Genomic DNA, 19,090 nt, shown 5'->3' with positions numbered 1-19,090 from the left:
GACAGTAGGAGAGATAGTGTTAAGTAGATGGGTGGGAATAGGATCAGAGGAACAGGTAGTTAGTTTCGAGGAGGAAAGAAGATGTGGTTTCCTCTTCAGTGATTTCAGAAAAGGAAGAAAAGGAGGCAGGGGTTGGAGGGTTGAGAGAATGGACTAAGGGAAGGAGAGGTGGAGGTGACCTGGTTGAGAATTCAAGTTTAATCTTGTGAACCTTATCATGAAAGAACTCAACCAGAGTCTGGGGGGGAAAGTGAAGGGGGGGTTGGGGGTGAAGGCACTTTGAGGAGAGAGTTCAGTGTGTCAAAGAAACGTCGAGGGTTTGAGCCAAGAGAATTTGTCAACTGGATGTAATAGTCCTTTTTGGCAAGTAAAAGAGCAGACTGGAAGGAGGTCAGCAAGAATTTGAAATGTACGAAGTCAGCATGGGCACAGGATTTTAGCCAAAGGCGTTCGGCAGAGAGGGCACAGGAATGTAGGTAGCAGATTCTAGAGGTCAGCCAAGGCTGGGGTTTGGTACGTTTTACAGAACGAGGAATGGGAGGAGCGAGATTATCCAGAGCAGAGGAGAGAATAGTATTATAGGAAGAGACAGCCTCATTGACAGACTTGGATAACATAGTGGTAGAGAGCTAGCAAGGGCAGGAGCAACAGGGGATCACTCCTGCCCTGCCTTTACTCCTGGACTGCCAGGGATAGTAAGATAAGCCTGAGGGGGGCACCTGCAGGTGGACAGGAGAGAAGGCAACTCCTGCTTGAAGAGGAGGGGGAGGGAGGGAGATGAACAGGTCAGTGTACAAATTTTTGTTTTCTACCAACACACAGTCAGTTTTGGTAATACTTGTTTGCCAAGACTGACTTCACTCCTAACCTTTAACAATACTGTTCCTAGAGCTATTTATGTGTTGTAGCCTTTTCTGAATCCTGACTGAGATTCATGCAAGATGTTAAAATGCTCCAAATAGTCACTAAGCTGTTCCACCACAATCCCTTACATTACTTGAGTTATCAATGGAATCGAAGTTACTGGTCTATAATTGTTATTTAATGTTGATGCGGAATTTTTAGGAATTGGCGTAAGGATAATATAGCCAATATCCCCAGGCAAAAAACCATTGTTAAGCATACTCATCAGAGTTAAGTGACAAAGAGGAGCATTTTTGATATGACGTCTAAATCTGAATTTGGATGTTTAAAAAGTCCAAATTCTGAACAGGAAGGAAGGTCATTTTCGAAAAAGGAAAAACGTCTCTTTTTTTTTTTCCAAAAATACTATGGACTTTTTTTTTTTTGGTTCATTTTGGGAAAAAAAAAAGGTCCGTGCAAAACGTACAAAATCAAGCCATTGGGAAGTAGGAGGAGCCAGCAGTTTTAATAGATTGGTCCCCCTGACATCCCAGCACAGCAATAGGGCACACTAGGGGGCACTGCAGTGGACTTCATAAAATGCTTCCAGGTACACATTTGACCATTGCTTCCTTACTTTGCTGAGCTCCCCAAAACCTGTACACCACTACCATAGCCCTTACGGGTGAAGGGGGCACCGATATGTGGGTACAGTGGGTTTCTGGTGAATTTTGGAGGGCTCGCAGTTTCCTCCACAATTGTAACAGGTAGGGAGAGGTAGGAGGCTGGGTCCACCTGTCTGCAGTGCAGTGCACCCACTGCTAGACTGTTCCAGGGACCTGCATGCTATTCTGGTGGACCTGAGCATAACATCTGAGGGTGGCACAGAGGCTGTCAAGTAATGTTTTTCATCACATTTGGTTTTTTTTTTTTTTTTGGGGGGGGGGGGGGGTTAGTGATCTCTGGGATAGTAAGGGGAGGTCATTCCTGATTCCCTCCAGTGGTCATCTGGCTATTTAGGGCACCTTTTTGTGCCTTATTCATAATAAAAACAGGTCTAGCTCAAAACGTCTTTAGTCCTGGATGTTTTTGTTTTGTTCCATTATGGCTGAAATATGTCTAAGTCTTAGGAATGCCCAAGTCCTGCCCTGAACACGCCCCTGGCACTCCCCCATGAGATTTGGACGCACTTCTGGCGGATTTCAGAGAAAAACGTCTAAAAGTAGGTTTTGAAAATACTTTCCTCATCAAATAAACTGGGCAGGAGTCCAATAAACACCGAGATGAAGATTATTTTTTTCAAAGAATAGTGAACCTTTTGGTTTGATGGAGACTGAGAACTAGTCCAGATTCTGTCCACCACTACTTCACCCTCAGATATAAACATACTACCCCCAATATTCAGTGCTATTTAACTGGCCAGGAATGGCTCTTGGTCGTTTAAATAGCACTTAGCTGGCTAAGCGCCAATATTCAGCGCAAGATGCCAGTTATTGGAGCTTTTCACACATAGCTTTTAAGGTCCAGAAGCATCAACCACATGTACAGTTATCACTGTCCTATTATTGATGAATGCTGTCAGCTGAACTAGTTAAAGAAAACATACACCTAATACCTCTATATTTTATAACATGCTTGCAAGGATATTTCAGAAAAAAGGGAGTGTCAAGCTGGAGCACTCCTGGTATCAACAATATAAACTCCTTTCTTCTTCTTTGAGTCACCTTGGTTATATCAGGACAAAAATCCTTACCGAATATCCAAGACATGAAACATCATGATGTTTGAAAACCATATGTAACAACCAATCTCTACCAGCAGTGCGTGCCAGAATAACCAGCATTGTGTAGGAGTCACAGATTGTATATCAGTTGTCTCTAAAAGGGAAAAAACATTCAAAGTATCCCCAGGTAGACCACCCTCTTACTAATTCCCAGAGGAGTCTTTTGTACCAGATGGTAAGTACAAAAGACCAAACTATATAGAGAGGAAAGGTCCCACTTTCTTTCTGAGAAGTTCTGAGAGAAGGGGACATTTCTGTGAGTAAGAAACATTATTTTATTCTGTGCTTGGTACCTTAAAGATTAGGTTTAAAAGAGGAATTGTAGGATATTGATAAATACAGAATTACAAAAACAAATTGAAGAAGCAAACTTTATTAGCTAGTCTGCATACCCTTTTCCCCACAGTTTTAAAACTTGAATTTTCTGTCACAGCATTAATGATCTATAGAAGGCATAGTAGGGCCTGGTTTGGTCCTCATTCCCACCCACCACTAGCTCAACTCTAATTTATTCTAATTAGGACATCTAGAGGGGAGTTTTCATTAATTATATTTAATTAGTTTCTGAGAAGCAAACTCTAAATAAATTATAAATAAATTACACCAATCTGAAAGCTCTTTATATTCATCTGATACCCCTGGCACCTTAAGAAGTTTTAATTAAACAACTCTAAAATACTAAGATGCAGACAGTAGTCCAGCAGCGAAAGGGGTGCTATCCAGTCTTTTTCAATGAGCGTCACATGTATGATTATCTCCCAGTTGGTGAGAGATCTTATGTGTGTGCTCGATGCAAAGAGCTCCTAGCTTTTCTCTTGAGGCTAGAGTAGCAGACTTGGAGGAGCTGAGGGAGACAGAGAGGTACATAGAAGAGGCCCACAGGAACATTGTAGAGAAGTCCCACCTCCAATGTGGCAGCCCCTATGCTGCCTTGGAGGAGGGAGGTCTTCTAAAAGTAGAGAATCAACCAAGTTCAGCTGAAAGTAATCCTGTAGACATGCACACCAGAGGATGTGTCTCCAGGAGCTACTGCCCAGGAGGGAAGGGTTAGGATGGCTGTTGTAGTTGGTGATTCGATTAGTAGACATGAAGATAGCTGGGTGGCTGGAGGACATGAGGATCGCCTGGTCACTTGCCTGCCTGGTGTGAAGGTAGCGGACCTCATGCATCACCTAGATAGGATTTTAGATAGTGCTGAGGAGGAGTACCTGTGAGTACCAATGACATAGAAAAATGTGGGAGAGAGGTTCTGGAAGCCAAATTTAGGTAGAAAGCTCAAATCCAGAACCTTTAGGGTAGCATTTTACGAAGTGCTACCCATTCCATGTGCTGTGGCCAAGAGGCAGGCAAAGCTCCGGAGTCTCAATGCGTGGATAAAGTGACGGTGCAGGGAGGAGGATTTTAGATTTGTAGGAACTGGGAAATATTCTGGGGAAGGGGGAGCCTATTCCAGAAGGATGGGCTCCACCTTAACTAGGGTGGGACCAGGCTGCTGGCATCGGCATTTGAAAAGGAGATAAGAGCAGCTTTTAAACTAGAACCTGGGGGAAGGCCAACACCCATTCATGAATGAATGGTTCTGAACAAGGTATCTTTCAAAGATATTACCAAAACAGGGAAGATAGGGTATCGCAGTAGTGAGGATGCAAAAGAGACCATAATAGATCAGGTGTCAAATAAAAATCAGACAAAAGATTGCAAATTAACACTGTCAACTACTGACCAAGAAGTAAATAGGAACAGCAAACATAGTTTGAAATGTCTTTATTTGAATGCCAGAAGCCTAAGAAATAAGATGGGAGAGTTAGACTATATTGCACTAAATGAAAAATTAGATATAATAGGCATCTCTGAGACCTGGTGGAAGAAGGATAACCAGTGGGACACTGTCATACCAGGGTACAAATTATATCGTAATGATAGGGTGGATTGAATTGGTGGGGGGGGGGGGGGCATAGCATTGTATGTTAAGGAGGGCCTTCAATCAAATAGATTGAAAATTCTGCAGGAAACAAAATACATCTTGGAATCCCTATGGATTGAAATTCTATGGATTGAAATTCCATGTGTAAAGGGGAAAAGGATAGTGATAGGAGTGTACTACCATCCACCTAGCCAGGATGAACAGACGGATGTAGAAATGTTATTGGAAATTAGGGAGGCTAACAAACTGGGAAACATAATAATAACGGGTGATTTCAATTACCATAAACCAAAAAACGTCTACATGAATATATTCTGTATCCTAAGGTGTGTCCTATGTTATTCTATAAAAATATAGCGGAGAAAGACATCAGTAGAAACAAGAGATACCCCTTTAAGTCATTCACTCTATTTTTTATAGAATAATAACATATGACATATCTTGGGATACGGAATATAATCATGTAGAAGTTTTTTGGTTTATGGTATTGAATTCTACAGATTCTGTATATTAGTGATTTCAATTACCCCAATATTGACTGGGTAAATGTAACATCAGGGCATACTAGGGAGGTAAAATTCCTTGACGAAATCAAGGACTCATTATGGAGCAACAGGTACAGGAGCCAACAAGAGAAGAAACATTCTAGACTTACTCTTTATTGGAGTGCATGATCTGGTGCAGGAGGTAATGGTGCTGGGGCCACTTGATAACAGTGATCATAATATGATCTGATTTGATATTGGCTTTGGAGTACGTACACACAGGAAATCCAATACACTAGCATTTAACTTACAAAAAGGAGACTATGATAAAATGAGAAGAACGGTTTAAAAAAACTGAGGAGCAGAATAGATCGAGACCAGAGAACACAATAAGATCACGAATTTCAGGAGACCGATGGAAAGTTGCTGACCCGTCCCACTCATGCAGAAACAGGAGTTGGGACAGGCCAGAGGGAAAGCTTCAGAGCAGGCCGTGTGCAGTGTATATGCAACACTCCTGCTGCCGGGGACCAACAGAGAACCACATTTAAGGTAGACTAGGGGAGGGATTGAGATGGAAGCAGATGCAGAACCCCGAGTGGGAGAGAAGAGTGATCTGCAGACCCACCAGAACTGGAGGGGCCACTGGTGGTAGCTGTGACTGAGGTGGTGAGGTCCAGCAGCCACAAGAAGAGCTTGGTGCTGCTCATCACCAAGTTTGTGTCACAGCTCATGGGGTAGAACGGAGAGAGGGAGAGGTACTGGACAATGGGAAGGAGGAAGGGACGAGAGAAAGATGGAGGATAATGGACCTGAGAGAAGAGGAGAGGAAGAGAAGGAATATAAAGAGAGATATGTTGGATCTAGGGGTGGGAGTGAGGGAGATTGTCAGCCCTTTAGGGAAGGGAAGAGGGATAGGGTTTGATATTAGAGCTGTACCAAATAGCATATTTTACTATATAGCCAAATACAAAAAATAAAAATATTATTCATCTGAATATGAACAGTGGGTTTTGAGCTTTACAATAACAAATAATAAAAGAAGCATTGTGAAATCAGAGATCAAGTGTTTATTTTAGTGGGTTTAGCACAGTAGAGCCCCAGATTATTCATATTTGAATTTAAATCACTATTTGGCTGAATACGAATAATGTATTCGGGGCACTATTCAGAGCCAGATCAAATATGAATGTTCAGTATAGCCCTATTTGATATGCTGCCTTTCTACGGTTACAATCAAGGTGGTTTACATATTATATACAGGTACTTATTTTGTATCTGGGGCAGTGGAGGGTTGAATGACTTGCCCAGGGTCACAAGGAGCTGCAGTGGGAAATAAATAAATAAAATACCTTTAATTGTGCAATTAAAAATTGTTATTGAAATGCAGCCCTAGTTTTGAATTGTGTTCTTAATAATTAGATTCTCATTAACTTTTATAGGGTGTTAATTAAGTAAGGGGTCTTTATATAAAGCTGCGGTAAAAATAGGTCTTGTGCACCTTTATGCAGCTCTTTCCTGCACACTAAGACTATTTTTACTGCACCCGTAAAAACACCCATTTGCGTAGGCAGTAAGGGCTTGTGCGTTATCTGTATGCTAACCAGTTAGCAAGCAGTAATGCAGATGTGCTAACTGGTTAGCATAGTAACACTCACTCTCTGCCACTGACACCCCCCTAAAATAAAATTAAAAATTATTTAATGCACATTCTAAAATTACTGTGTGATGCTTAAGCACATCAACTTACGCCTTCCATTGATGGAATAAGCATTCATGTCTAGATAGCACTGCAAAGCTCCATTTTTTTTGCTGCATTAGGCATATGTTAGTGCTTAAAGCAGCTTAGTAAAAGGACCTCTAAGTGAGGGAAAATACCCATCACCATCACACTGACATCAGATATGTGTTGGTGATTACAGACCTGATATGCTAAAGTTTTTTCCCATAGGCAAAGAATGGAAGTTTTTAAAATGATGATCTAACATTTGTTAAGGCCTAGATTTAGGAATAGGCAATGTAAGCAACTGTTTAGGACCCCAGACTTTGAATGCTCCAAATATTCCGAGCCTGATCCATGTAATTTAGTGCCATGTGCATCTTATGCTTCAAAGGGGCGCCACGGTGGCACTATTTTCAGATCTCTGATACCTCCCCACATTCCACTCTCTGTGCCAGGGTTAATCCTCAGGACACACCCAGACGGTCACATTTTCAGGATATTCGCAATGAATATATATGAGATAAATCTGCAAAGCATGGAAGTAGTGCATTCAGACTTATCTGATGTATATTCATTGTGGAGATGCTGAAACCTGACTGTTTAGGTGTATCCTGAGGACTGGTTTGAGAGCCCCTGCTGTAGGCTATCTGGACTTGATATTGGTGCCCAAATCTTAAATCCAGCTCTTTGCTTGTTGTTAGTTCATATTTATGATTGATGAGGTCATGGGTAAAAACATTTGTGCTGTCATATTAAACACATACTACTTTTGTTTTAGAAAAATGATGCCACCTTGGGCTCCAGCTGCTGGTTTTATCCTCTTGCCGCATGCAGGGAATTTTCTAGGAGGTTTGATAACGAGGAGAGAAGTTGATACGTGGTATGAGACTCTTCAGAAGCCATCCTGGCATCCACCCAATTGGATGTTTGGTCCTGTCTGGGGAACTTTATACACATCTATGGGGTATGACTTCAGACTTCTTTAATAATAATGAAATGTGCAAACAGTAACTAATATATTTAAACACAAGAACTCAAGGGTTTAGCAAACAGTAACTTCACCAGTGCTCAAAGGTCATGCACTGGTGAAGTTACTGTTTGCTCAAGGGTCATGCAGAAGAGTGGTAGCTCAGTGCCAGTAATGAGGAGTCACCAGTCTGAGGGCTACAGGTTCAAATCGGTGATATGCACATGGTTTCTTTCTCATTTTATTAGGAAGGGTGGTAAATATCTAGAATAGCTTACCAGCAGAAGTAGTAAAACCACCAGCTTGCTGAAATCTTTTTTAATCCTTTGGTCTTCCAAAGAAAATGTTTATTCTGATAAGATTTCTTGCTGGAAAAAAATGATGCTATCTTGAACTCTGCACCTTGCTGGATTCAAGATATTCCACATTTCTTTCCTTTACTAGAAATTCCATTCATTTGCCCACCACTGCAGTCAGGCTGTCATTGTAAAAGATAATGCACTGGCCAATATTCGGCTGGAGGCAATCGGCATTTTTTTTTTTTTTTAAACGCTGACCATTAGCAGGTAAATTAGCCCTGAATATTCAGTGCTGGGCTATATGTGGGCACTGGCGTTGAATATCCAGTGGCTGCCGGAGCTTATGCAGGTCTCAGCTGATATTTCACCAGGGCCCGCATAAGACAGTTATGTGGGCCCTGGCTGAATATTGGCTGGGACTAGCATAACTTTTTAAAAAAATAATATTTATTGGATCAACGCAAATACATGCACATATTCACAAGTAACATCATCCACCTCAGAACCAAAAATTTTCATTCAAGAAGAATCTTGTAAACCCTGCTGGATCATCAAAGATCTCCATTGTGTCAGTGTGGGTGAGTCCACTGACAGCCATTGCTTCAAGATAAATTTTTTACCCAGTAAGGTTGCCCGTTTCAAAAAACTAGTGTAGCCCTTAGGTGCTGGGTGTGAATAATTAAATTGATCAAAAAGTATAAGAACTACAGGTCGCCATTTCCAGTGCCATAATGTGGAAATATGATTTGCTACTTGCTGCCAAAAAAGTTGCACTATGGGGCATCCCCAAAATATATGGCCCAGGGTCGCAGAGCTCTTCATACATTTGGAGCATGTGTCATCTGTTCATATAGTAGCTAGAAAGGCGCAATTTGGGAAAATGTACATCCTTAAGAGAAATTTATATTGAGGTTCCCTATGTAGTGCTTCACCCATCAGGATTCCGCACTGGAGAACACAGCGCTTAAATCGCGCATTCGTCAGCTGAATACCTAAATCCGTGTTCCACTGATTCAAGTAATGCTCATATTCCAGTTCAGGCTGACGTTCTTGTAGCTGCTTGTGATAACATTTAAGAGGTGCTAGATTTTGGGCATCCAGCCAGTAGGCCTCTAATAGTTTCTCATGTGAGGACAAGGAAAGCGCACTTGGAGGCAAAGAACACATATAATGCCTTAATTGCCAATATGAAAACCACATAGTTCCAGGCAGACCATGGGCTGACTGTAATTCTGCTAATGGTTTAAGCTCACCTTCCTCATTAGTCATCTTGAACAAGTAAATCCAAACCACTTCTTGTCCATCATACGAATGTCCTATCTAGCATTCCTGGGGGAAATGTTGCATTACCACAAATTGGAAGCAACAGCATAAAGGCAGAAGGCAAACCCAAAATGCAGCATTACCACAAATTGGAAGCAACAGCATAAAGGCAGAAGGCAAACCCAAAACTTTGCAGACCTAACGCCACACTACCTGCAACGGAGCATAGAAAATGAAGCAAGCCTCACCAAGGACCGTCGGGGGTGGCAAAGAATGTAACCAACTACTAAAGTGTCATGGAGCTCCCAGATCCCTCTCTACGACTGAGGCCAAAAAATGCAAAGTACCCAGGAACCAGTCGGCTATATGCCTCATTCCGCATGCTAATGTAAAAAGTCGAATTTCCAATAACCCTAACCCACCCTTCCGTCTAGGTAACTTCTGCACCGATAGTGGCACCCTAGCTTGCTTGCTGCACCATAAAAATGTATTCAACTCTCTGTCCAGCCCACGGTTATGCTTAAAAGTAAGTTGAAGGGGTAACATCTGAAGTAGATATAGCCATTTTGGGATGATCATCATATTATATAACACTGTGAGGCTTATTTTCAAAGCACTTAGCCTCCCAAAGTTCCATAGAAACATATGGAACTTAGCCTCCCAAAGTGCTTTGAAAATATGCCTCATGTCCCAACAAGGAAATAGGGAAGTGCTGCCACATTTGTAATTTCTGAGAAGATCAGCAGGGGTTTATTTTATTTAGATTTTGCTCATACCTTTTTCAGTAGTAGCTCAAGGTGAGTTACATTCAGGTACAGTGGATATTTCTCTGTCCCAGGAGGGCTCACAGTCTAAGTTTGTACTTGATGCAATGGAGGGTTAAGTGACTTGCCCAAGATCACAAGGAGCAGCAATGGGATTTGAACTGGCCACCTCTGGACTTCAAGACCAGTGCTCTAGCCACTAGGACACTCCTCCACTGAATGTTAAGTGTGTATAAACAAGATAAATCCCAAGGAACCCACAGCCCAAGGTAACAAATCGTCTCTTCTGCTCAAGATAGTGAAAAATTTCCTCTCCACTGTGTCCAAACTGATTCTTGCAATGGGAGGACTAAAGGCTTTTAAGCGACAGGCCTGAGAAATATCCAAATTCATCCACTGTACTTAAGCAAGGTAATGATGAGTATGGGTTCACCAGAGTAGCCAGCATATCATCCGTGTACGCCAAAATCTTCAAGCACACCTTACCAAGCAGGAGTCCTACTATATCGGGGTCTTTCTGTATCGTTCGCAAGAGTGGTTCTATGTAGAGAGCAAAGAGCAATGGCGAGAGGGGACAGCCTTGTCGAGTACCCTGTTCTATCAAAAATGTGTTTTGTTTTTATTCCGTTGACCATAATTGCTGCTCTCGGAGCCGAGTAAAGTGTGCGTAAGGCATGATAAAACCAGCCTGTTACTCCTATATGACTCAAAAACTGAAACAAGTATGTCCAATTAACGTGGTGAAACGCTTTTTCAGCGTCCAACCCCACCAAAATGCCAGGCTCCAGCAAATTCCTGTGCCTTCGATGCCACCAACAATACTTTACGTACATTCATTACCGAGTGACAGCCAGCAAGAAACCCCACCTGGTGTTCTCCTATCAACTGTGGCAAAATTTGTGCTAGCTGATTAGCCATGATTCGTGCCAGCAATTTGAGGTCTACATTAATCAATGAGATCGACCCGGTATGACTTGCATAAGTTACGTGCTTTACCTGGTTTTGGGATAAGAGATATACGTGCTGGGCTATATGTGGGCACCGGCATTGAATATCCAGGGCTATTTGGAAAACCAGTGGCTGCTGGAGCTTATACAGGTCTTGGCTGATATTTCACCAGGGACCGCATAAGACAATTATGTGGGCCCTGGCTGAATATTGGCTGGGAGTAGCATAACTTTTTTTTTTTCTTTTAACAGGGGAAGAAATACCTTACACATTCCAAAACATAATTTTCAATTTCCCATCAAGTAATTTCCATTGCTGTTATTTCAGGGAGGCCCATTAAGGTGACTGTTTGCCCCCTAGGATCCCAGTCTCTTCCCAGGGGGGTCCACACCACTCAAATGAAACATAGTTAGCAACTTGCACATAAAATATACAAATTTCAGGTCCACATATGACCAGTCACCAACCACTCATTTCAAGTATCACCGCCATCATTCAACCATTCACACAGAGCTAATCCCTCCCTCCCAATCCTCCCCCCTCAACCCCCCTCCCATCCAAAATATTGTCAAGTCTAGTAGAAACCAGGCTGGCAAGGGACACATCTTGATGCTTTTCAGGGCCCCAATCCGTCTGATGTATAAACATAAACACTTTCATCTTGCTTATAAAACTAGTGCTCTCCAAGGTTGCCACAGTAAAACACAACTCCCAACTCATATTATCCGCTTCTCCTTTATATCTTAGGTTCAGTCTGGCGCATTTGATGATCTCTCCATAGTGCTGATGAAATCTTTAGCCTCGGTAATATCCAGTACTTGCCATTTCCCTCCGTGGTACATTTTCAAGGTCGCCGGATAAAGAAACATGAAACGGTGTTTCCTCTCAGCCAAAAGTTTACAAAGTGGATAAAATTGTTTACGGCGATCCGACAATGCAAGGGAATAATCCTGAAATATATATTCACCACTTGTCTTTCATATTGTAACTCCTCTCGCTTTCCTTTATATTGCCTCAGGATTTCCACTTTATGGATGTAGTTATGGAATTTAATAATAACCACTCGCGGACGCAAGTCTGTAATTGTTTTGTGTCCCAAATGATGTGCACATACATTCCAGGCATGCTGGGCCTAAGCTGTTGCACATTGGGAAAACTGAGGCGAGCTGTGCTTCCAATGCCCAGAGCACTCTTGCATCTGCCAGAGACTCTGGTATGCCCACCAAACGGAGGTTCCCGCGGTGTGATCTGTTCCTTTTATCCTTGTCCTGATACATTATTTATTAGTAAGTATTACATGCCTATTTGATGTGCATTTTTCATTATTATTATTATTGTTTTTATCTTTTTAATTATTTTTTCAATTAAAATGTTTTCATATTTCCATTTTTTGATATCATTATATGTATTTTCTATACATGTTCCTCTTCTTTCAGCCGCTCCTATTCGATGAAGATATAGACTAGGTATATGTCCTTGATTTTATGCTTCTTAATGGTTTTACAATTTAATATTTTTTTGTGTAAGTCAGTGCCCTTTCTTTGCTGGTATTCTATATCTAATATATATGTTTTTAATTTTTAATTTACAATGTCGAGGTTTTTGCCATATATATATATATATATATATATGCATATTTATGTGTGATATATTTTTTTAAATAATAATTTGCATTTTATGTTATTTTATATGTTCATTTTAATACATTTTTAAATGTTGATATTATTTTTGAATCAAAAGAGACTCTCATTATTTATAATTCATGTCTATGTTTTACATGTACACTATTATTCATATTGATGTTTTTATGCACATTTTTATAGAGATACATATTTTGTAAGATTCTTTATGTTTTATAATTTGCTATGTTTGTTTATTATAGCCCCTGAGCAGCCCTATTATTGGGCGAAACACGGCCTGTGTTGGGCATTTGTCTTACATACGGTATCTTCAATAAAGTTTTTGGGATATTATATTGATATGCTGGTTTTTATTTTGCCACACATCCATTTCCAGCCCCTTAACAAAAGGGCCCTTTTTCCGGGATGCGGTTTAAAACTGGCCCGCCTTGCGCCCAAAAGATGTGCTCACACTGACATAGGCCATTTTTTGCCACAGCTTAGTAAAAGGGCCCGTAATCTGTTATTTTACTGGCTCCTATAATACAGCTAATGAGTGGACCACCGCATGAAGCCTAAAGTGGAACCTCCCAGATTACTTTAAGGTTGCAGCTTCTTTTCTGATGGACTAAATTTAACATGTTACTACACCCTGTATCTCCAGTAGCATAAAGGAATGTCCCCAGTATACAGCTGTGCTAAAACATAGTTCATTAAAATCTATGTTGTTTGAGGGACTGTAGACTCAAGTTTTATCCTGATTTGCATTCTCTTGTGCCATGCATTAAAATGACCTTGTAGAGTATTGTGCACAGTGTACATTACTTATAAAAGATGGATGTCTTGTGTCTATTAAGATGTGTTCTTTGCAGGTGTAGAATTGAAATGAAGAAGCTGACATCCTTTGGAAAGTTGCTGAGTGCAGGCAGGTCCAGAGTGCAGAAGCCATTGCCAGGCCACTCCCTGTTTCTGGAGGCTTTGGAAAGGGGGTGCAAAGGAAATTAAAACAAAAATAAACCAAGATAAGCAAAAATAAAACAATTAAAAAGAAAAGAAAAATTAAGCTATGAAGAATATTTCCTAGGATTCTAAAAAGTTTGCCTAGTACTCAGATTTAGAAATATTTTTTGCCCTGCTTAGTATTATTTTTTATTTAAAAATATTTAGATTTGCACATCCTGCTTTAAAAATCATGCTTTACTTTGGTGGTTTGAAAATGAGAAGATCTTTGACAGGCCTGTAGTAGATGTCACACCAACTCAAATTTTGTAGTGGCACTGTACTTTCAGTCTATGTTGTAACACCATAGTACGCCTCCTTCCTCATCCCTTCTTTTACTTCATTTCTCTCTCTCCCCCCTTCTCCTTTTCTTCCCCCTGACTCATCTTCCTTCCCCCAACCTCTTTCTGGAATCCTCTTTCATTTGCACTCTTTTGCATACCACCACCACCTTGCCTGTTATTCCTTCTCTTTCACCACTGTCCATGGGGGTCCACCTTTTTTTTTCTGTCCAGCTGTCAGGAGAGCTGCACTTAAGACCCGCTTCTTCCTTTTCCACTAACTGACTTCTCTCAAAGGTTTCAACACATGGTGCTGGCAAATCCATTGAGACTATGGGTCCCACACACATTCAGACTTCAGAGTAAAATCATTGGTGGAAGAGAAAGACATGGCATAAAGTACTACTGGATCATGTTAAACATAAGGGACTACAGCACATCAGTTACAAAGTACTGTTATAGTGTGACGGTAATAGCATTGTCATATATTTTGGATATAGATATGGTTCCTATCTGGTGTGGAAGGAACTGGGAGGCTTCAACGAAAAAGCTGTTGTTCCACTTGGATTGTATGCTGGACAGCTAGCCCTTAACTGGGCATGGACTCCCCTGTTCTTTGGAGCTCGCAAAATAGGATGGGTGAGTATGACAGAATATAACCTGTCTGTTCTCTCAGGGGAAATACCCACATACCTTGATTGTATAGTTGGCTTTTCATAATGCTGTTCAGGTTATAATTTTGTGACTGATCAGATTAAACCAAGGGCATGTACTATCCTATCCAGACCTGTGTCATTAAAATGACACAAAGCTAGTGGTATATTGGGTGCTGCAAAAACATAGTACCAAACATACTTTTAAACTCTGACAAGGAATTTTCTGACAGTGCTTCTCAACCCTATCCTAGAGGCAAACTTAGCCAGTCAGGATTTCTTGATTATCACATGGAATGTGCATTAGATAGATCTGCATGTATTGGAGACTCATTATAAACAAATTTATGACATGAATATTCATTGTGGCAATCCTGAAAACTTGTCTGACCAGGGGGTTCATTTTCAAAAGAGAAAAACATCCAAAAAGTGATGTAAATCTGCATTTGGACGTTTTTCTCACAAAAACGTGCAAGTTGGTATTTTCAAACCCAAGTTTTAGATGATTTTGATGAAGCCCATCAGAAGCGCTTTCAAATCACAAGGGGGCATGTCAGGGGTGTGTTCAGGGCAGAATCTGGGCATTCCTAACGGACATTTTTCTGCAATAATGGAACAAAACAAAAACATCCAGGGCTGTAAGCTGGACGTTTTGGTCTAGACCTGTTTTATTAATGAATAAGCCACAAAAAAGTATCCTAAATGACCAGATGACCAATGCAGGAATAAAGGAATGACACCCTCATACTCCTTCAGTGGTCACTGACCTCCTTTCACCAAACAAACATAAAAATGAAACATTACATACCAGCCTCTGACGGTTTCACATATTATGGCCATTTGTGAGCTATGTTCCAGGCAGTTTCGATCTTCTTGTGTGGTGGTAAAACTGAGTTATAATGTGAGGACTTCTTATCTGGCACGCAGAATGTGTTGGTACATTAGTTGTTTTAAGCCAGTTGTGACCCTTCTTCTCACCCCATGTGAGAAGTAGAATTTTTCTTTACTGGGGATTTTTTTTGAAATCCAAAGTTTTACGTAAGGTAAGAAATTATCATATGCAGCAAAAAGGTACTATTTATTGTTGTTCCTGGTAAATTACTAGCTGTCTTCTTGTAATCCATATAAAACTATATCTGTGGTAATTGTGGAATAGAAGAACTAAATTGTATTGTCCGTTTTGCATCACAGCAAATAATAAAGTAATCAAAATATATAGACATAACTCTCAGCCCTCCCCTACTCTGACTAAAGATTGGGCAGTGTCAAACATAGCATTTCAATAAAAATATCAAAATAATATTCTATCCTGAAGACCCATCCATAAACTACTATCAAAAATCCCGGGTTCTCCCTGGTCACTTCCAAGGAGGCAACTCCCTTTTGTTTTGTCTCTTTGGAAGTGACCTGCTGAAGGTATTCCCACTCAGCAGGCTGGGATTTATTGTTGGCCCCTGAAGACGTAAGTGGGACAGGGTGGATTTGCTACCAATTCACATGTAAATAGAAAAGACAAAGTTATCCTCCTCTGCTTAATAACCCAAACATTCCCTTCTTAGAAGAAATTCACATGCTATGATGTAATAATTAAAAAGAAAAATGAGGTGGAAATTAAAAAGAAAAAATACACCATTGAAAATAAGGATACAGTGTCCTTATTTGCAGTCTTGCATTATAGTGGATGTATGTTTTGACTGATCGTTTGTTTCCACCTCTTTATTTGTCTGGTGGTGAACTTCAAGGTTCAATATTTTATTGGTAAACCAAAAATGTGTAAGACTTCATATAACCCCAAGACCAAGAATAGTGTAGAGAATCATATAAAACTTGGAGTGACTGCAATGGTTCCAACCAAACCTAATTCATAAACCAAACACATTTTGCAAATTGATATTGTGTAGTTACAATCATTCTAATTAATTTCTATACTTGGTATTTTGGTATTTAATATTTAAATACTTCTCAACAAATCACTGGTTCATATAAAAAGCACTTTTCCTTTATTAAAAATAAAAATGAGAGGAAACCGTTTAAAACAAACATCAGGCCCTTAGTATGCCATTCACATGTTAAGGCAACCAAACTTCTCAGCCCTGTAATTATCAACCCTGCTCAGGGCCAGTGCTAGGGTTTCTGCCCCCACTCCCATAGTCTAGCATCTCCTCTCCTCTCTTCCCTCTTCTAACAGTCCCCTTCTCTCTACCATTCCCTCCCCAGGGGTAGCAGCACCTTTTTGTTCGGGGGAACCCAAGTTCCACCCAAGCTCCATCTTCAGTTCCCACACCAATTTACATTTAGTCAACTTTATATAAATCATATACCCCCTAATTCTATAACAAGGCACCTAAAATTAGGTGCCATTTGTGCATGTATGTTATCGAATATTAATACAGTGCAATCTGCTTAAGTGCAAGGGCCTGGGACCAAACAATGGATGCAGTTAACCAGAGCGTGCACTTAACCATTGTGACCCAAAGAAGCTTGACATCTGATAAACATATGTACAGTACTGTTTATTATATGTACAGTATACAGTCTCAGTTAACTGACATTAGGCTGGCTTGAAGTAATCAGTTATAGTCCTCTGTACACTCTTGGGTCTGTGAGTTCCATAGACTATGTCTGCCAGATAGTAAAAACTGTCATAGCACTGACATCCAGTGGCCTCCAGATAGGCCCACACAGTGTTGAGACTCTCCAGCACTCTTGCAAAAGTGACAGGAGGAGGTTGTTGAATTTTGTCAGCATGTGCCTCGCTGCTCATTTCTTCATCTGGTCCATCATCAGCCGTTGTTGCCAGCATGTAGGCGCATATCTCAACATCAGTGCTGTCTTCAGCTGTTTGTAGATTGTAATCAACAGCTACGTAGCGATGGAACTCCTCTTCAGTAACACCGGCTGGGATGTCAGTAACCTCTTCATCTGACGCATTTGCGACAGCTGCATCTGTTTCATCCCTCTCCACATCCTTAACAAAGCTTGCCCGCTTGTAGCAGTTCACAATGGTTGTCTGTGTAACATGATTCCAGGCTTCTTTCTGCATATGTAGGGAATCCAACAGTGATAGATTACGAGCCAGTTCAACAGCACGTTTATCCTTGGCAGTCTGGTCTTCCATAACGGTCATCAGACGACGTAGCACAAGAGCCCGATAATGTTGTTTGAAATTGGCTATTATGCCCTGATCCATAGGTTGGATCAGAGAGGTAGTGTTTGGTGGCAGGAAGACCACCTTGACGTTAGACAGCCTGACATCATCCCTGTGTGTAGCCACTGCTTCCATATTTCCCCAGTCATCCATGAATTTGTGTTAGCCTCGTATGACACAGGAAGTCGCTTAACTTTCTTGAAGCAACAGGGCTGTTTGCTCTTTCCAATGACAAGGGGTTCCAACTTCTCACTTCCATCCATATTGCAGCAAAGGAGGATTGTCAGTCGGTCCTTCGATGTTTTACCTCCAGTAGTTTTGGCATGTTTGAATGCAAGTGTTCCATCAGGGAATCGCTCGCCAGTAGAGACCATTTTCGTCAGCATTGAAAATGTCACGAGGTGCAAACTCGTTCAAGATGGTAGGAAGAACTGAAACAACCCAATTTTCAGCACCAAAGTCATCAGCGTCTTGTTTCTCACCATGCTGTTTCTTGAATTGTATGCTGTTCCTCTCCTTCCATCTTTCCAACCATCCAACAGTGGCTTTGAATTCAGTCAGTCCAAGACTTTCTGCTACCTGGTTAGCTTTCTCCATAAGCAGTGGACCACTGACAGGAAACTGTCTGCTCCTGACTCGAGAAAACCACCAAAGAAGAGCATCTTCTACCTCCTCAGCTTTTCCTGCCCGTTTTCGTTTCTGTTGTGGATTTTGTATTGTTTTCCCAGTCTTCCAGAAGCTGATCTTTCTGCTTCAAGACACGTGAAATTGGACTGGGATTGACACCATATTCTTTAGCAATAGATGCTTGACTTTGTTTGTTTTCTAATTTTTTAAGAACTTCTATTTGTTCAGCCAGTGTTAGTCTTGTTCCGCCGCAACGATGACCCCGGTGTACGCCCTAACAACATTCTTTTGCTTATTCTGCCTGTGGCAGTTAAAGAGGCAGTAAATTTGAAACCTTGTTGGTTGTCACGCGCCAATCGACTTCCCTATTCCATGCACGCGCTTATGTGGAGTCTTTCCTGCAGAGGAGCGGTCTTGAACCATGTATATAAGCGAATCTTGCACTTATCAGTGGTGCGCTAAACCGAAGTTTGTCCCCATAAAAATTGATGGCGCCAAAAACGGGACCAAAGTACGGCATGCAGTTAAACAGAGCATGCTCTTATCCGACGTGCACTTAATTGGAGTGCACTGTACTTGTCATGCACATATACCCCTGAATTCTGTAAATGGTGCTAAAAATTGCACACATCTAATTTGCACACAGTTTAATTGAATGAGCCAATTAGCACCAATAATCGAATGCTAACAATTATCAATGCTAATTGGCATTAAAATTTACGCACAGATCCAAAAGGGGGCATGGTCATGGGAGGTTGGGATGT

General features: G+C 41.1%; 1 protein-coding gene across 1 annotated transcript in view; it reads left to right on the top strand.

Moving 5' to 3' along the window:
• TSPO (translocator protein) overlaps nucleotides 1-19,090 on the top strand; it is a 73,253-nt gene that overhangs the window by 40,849 nt on the left and 13,314 nt on the right. Inside the window, exons 2-3 of the mRNA XM_030214367.1 lie at nucleotides 7,537-7,722; nucleotides 14,399-14,537. Of these exons, the coding sequence (XP_030070227.1) occupies nucleotides 7,541-7,722; nucleotides 14,399-14,537 (321 nt within the window). The 5' untranslated portion in view covers nucleotides 7,537-7,540. The remainder of the gene's footprint in view (nucleotides 1-7,536; nucleotides 7,723-14,398; nucleotides 14,538-19,090) is intronic.

Source organism: Microcaecilia unicolor, chromosome 9 (genome assembly GCF_901765095.1).
Source record: "Microcaecilia unicolor chromosome 9, aMicUni1.1, whole genome shotgun sequence".
Taxonomy (NCBI): Eukaryota; Metazoa; Chordata; class Amphibia; order Gymnophiona; family Siphonopidae; genus Microcaecilia; species Microcaecilia unicolor.
The sequence above is the reverse complement of the archived record's forward strand: the minus strand, read 5'-3'. Positions and strand labels throughout refer to the sequence as shown.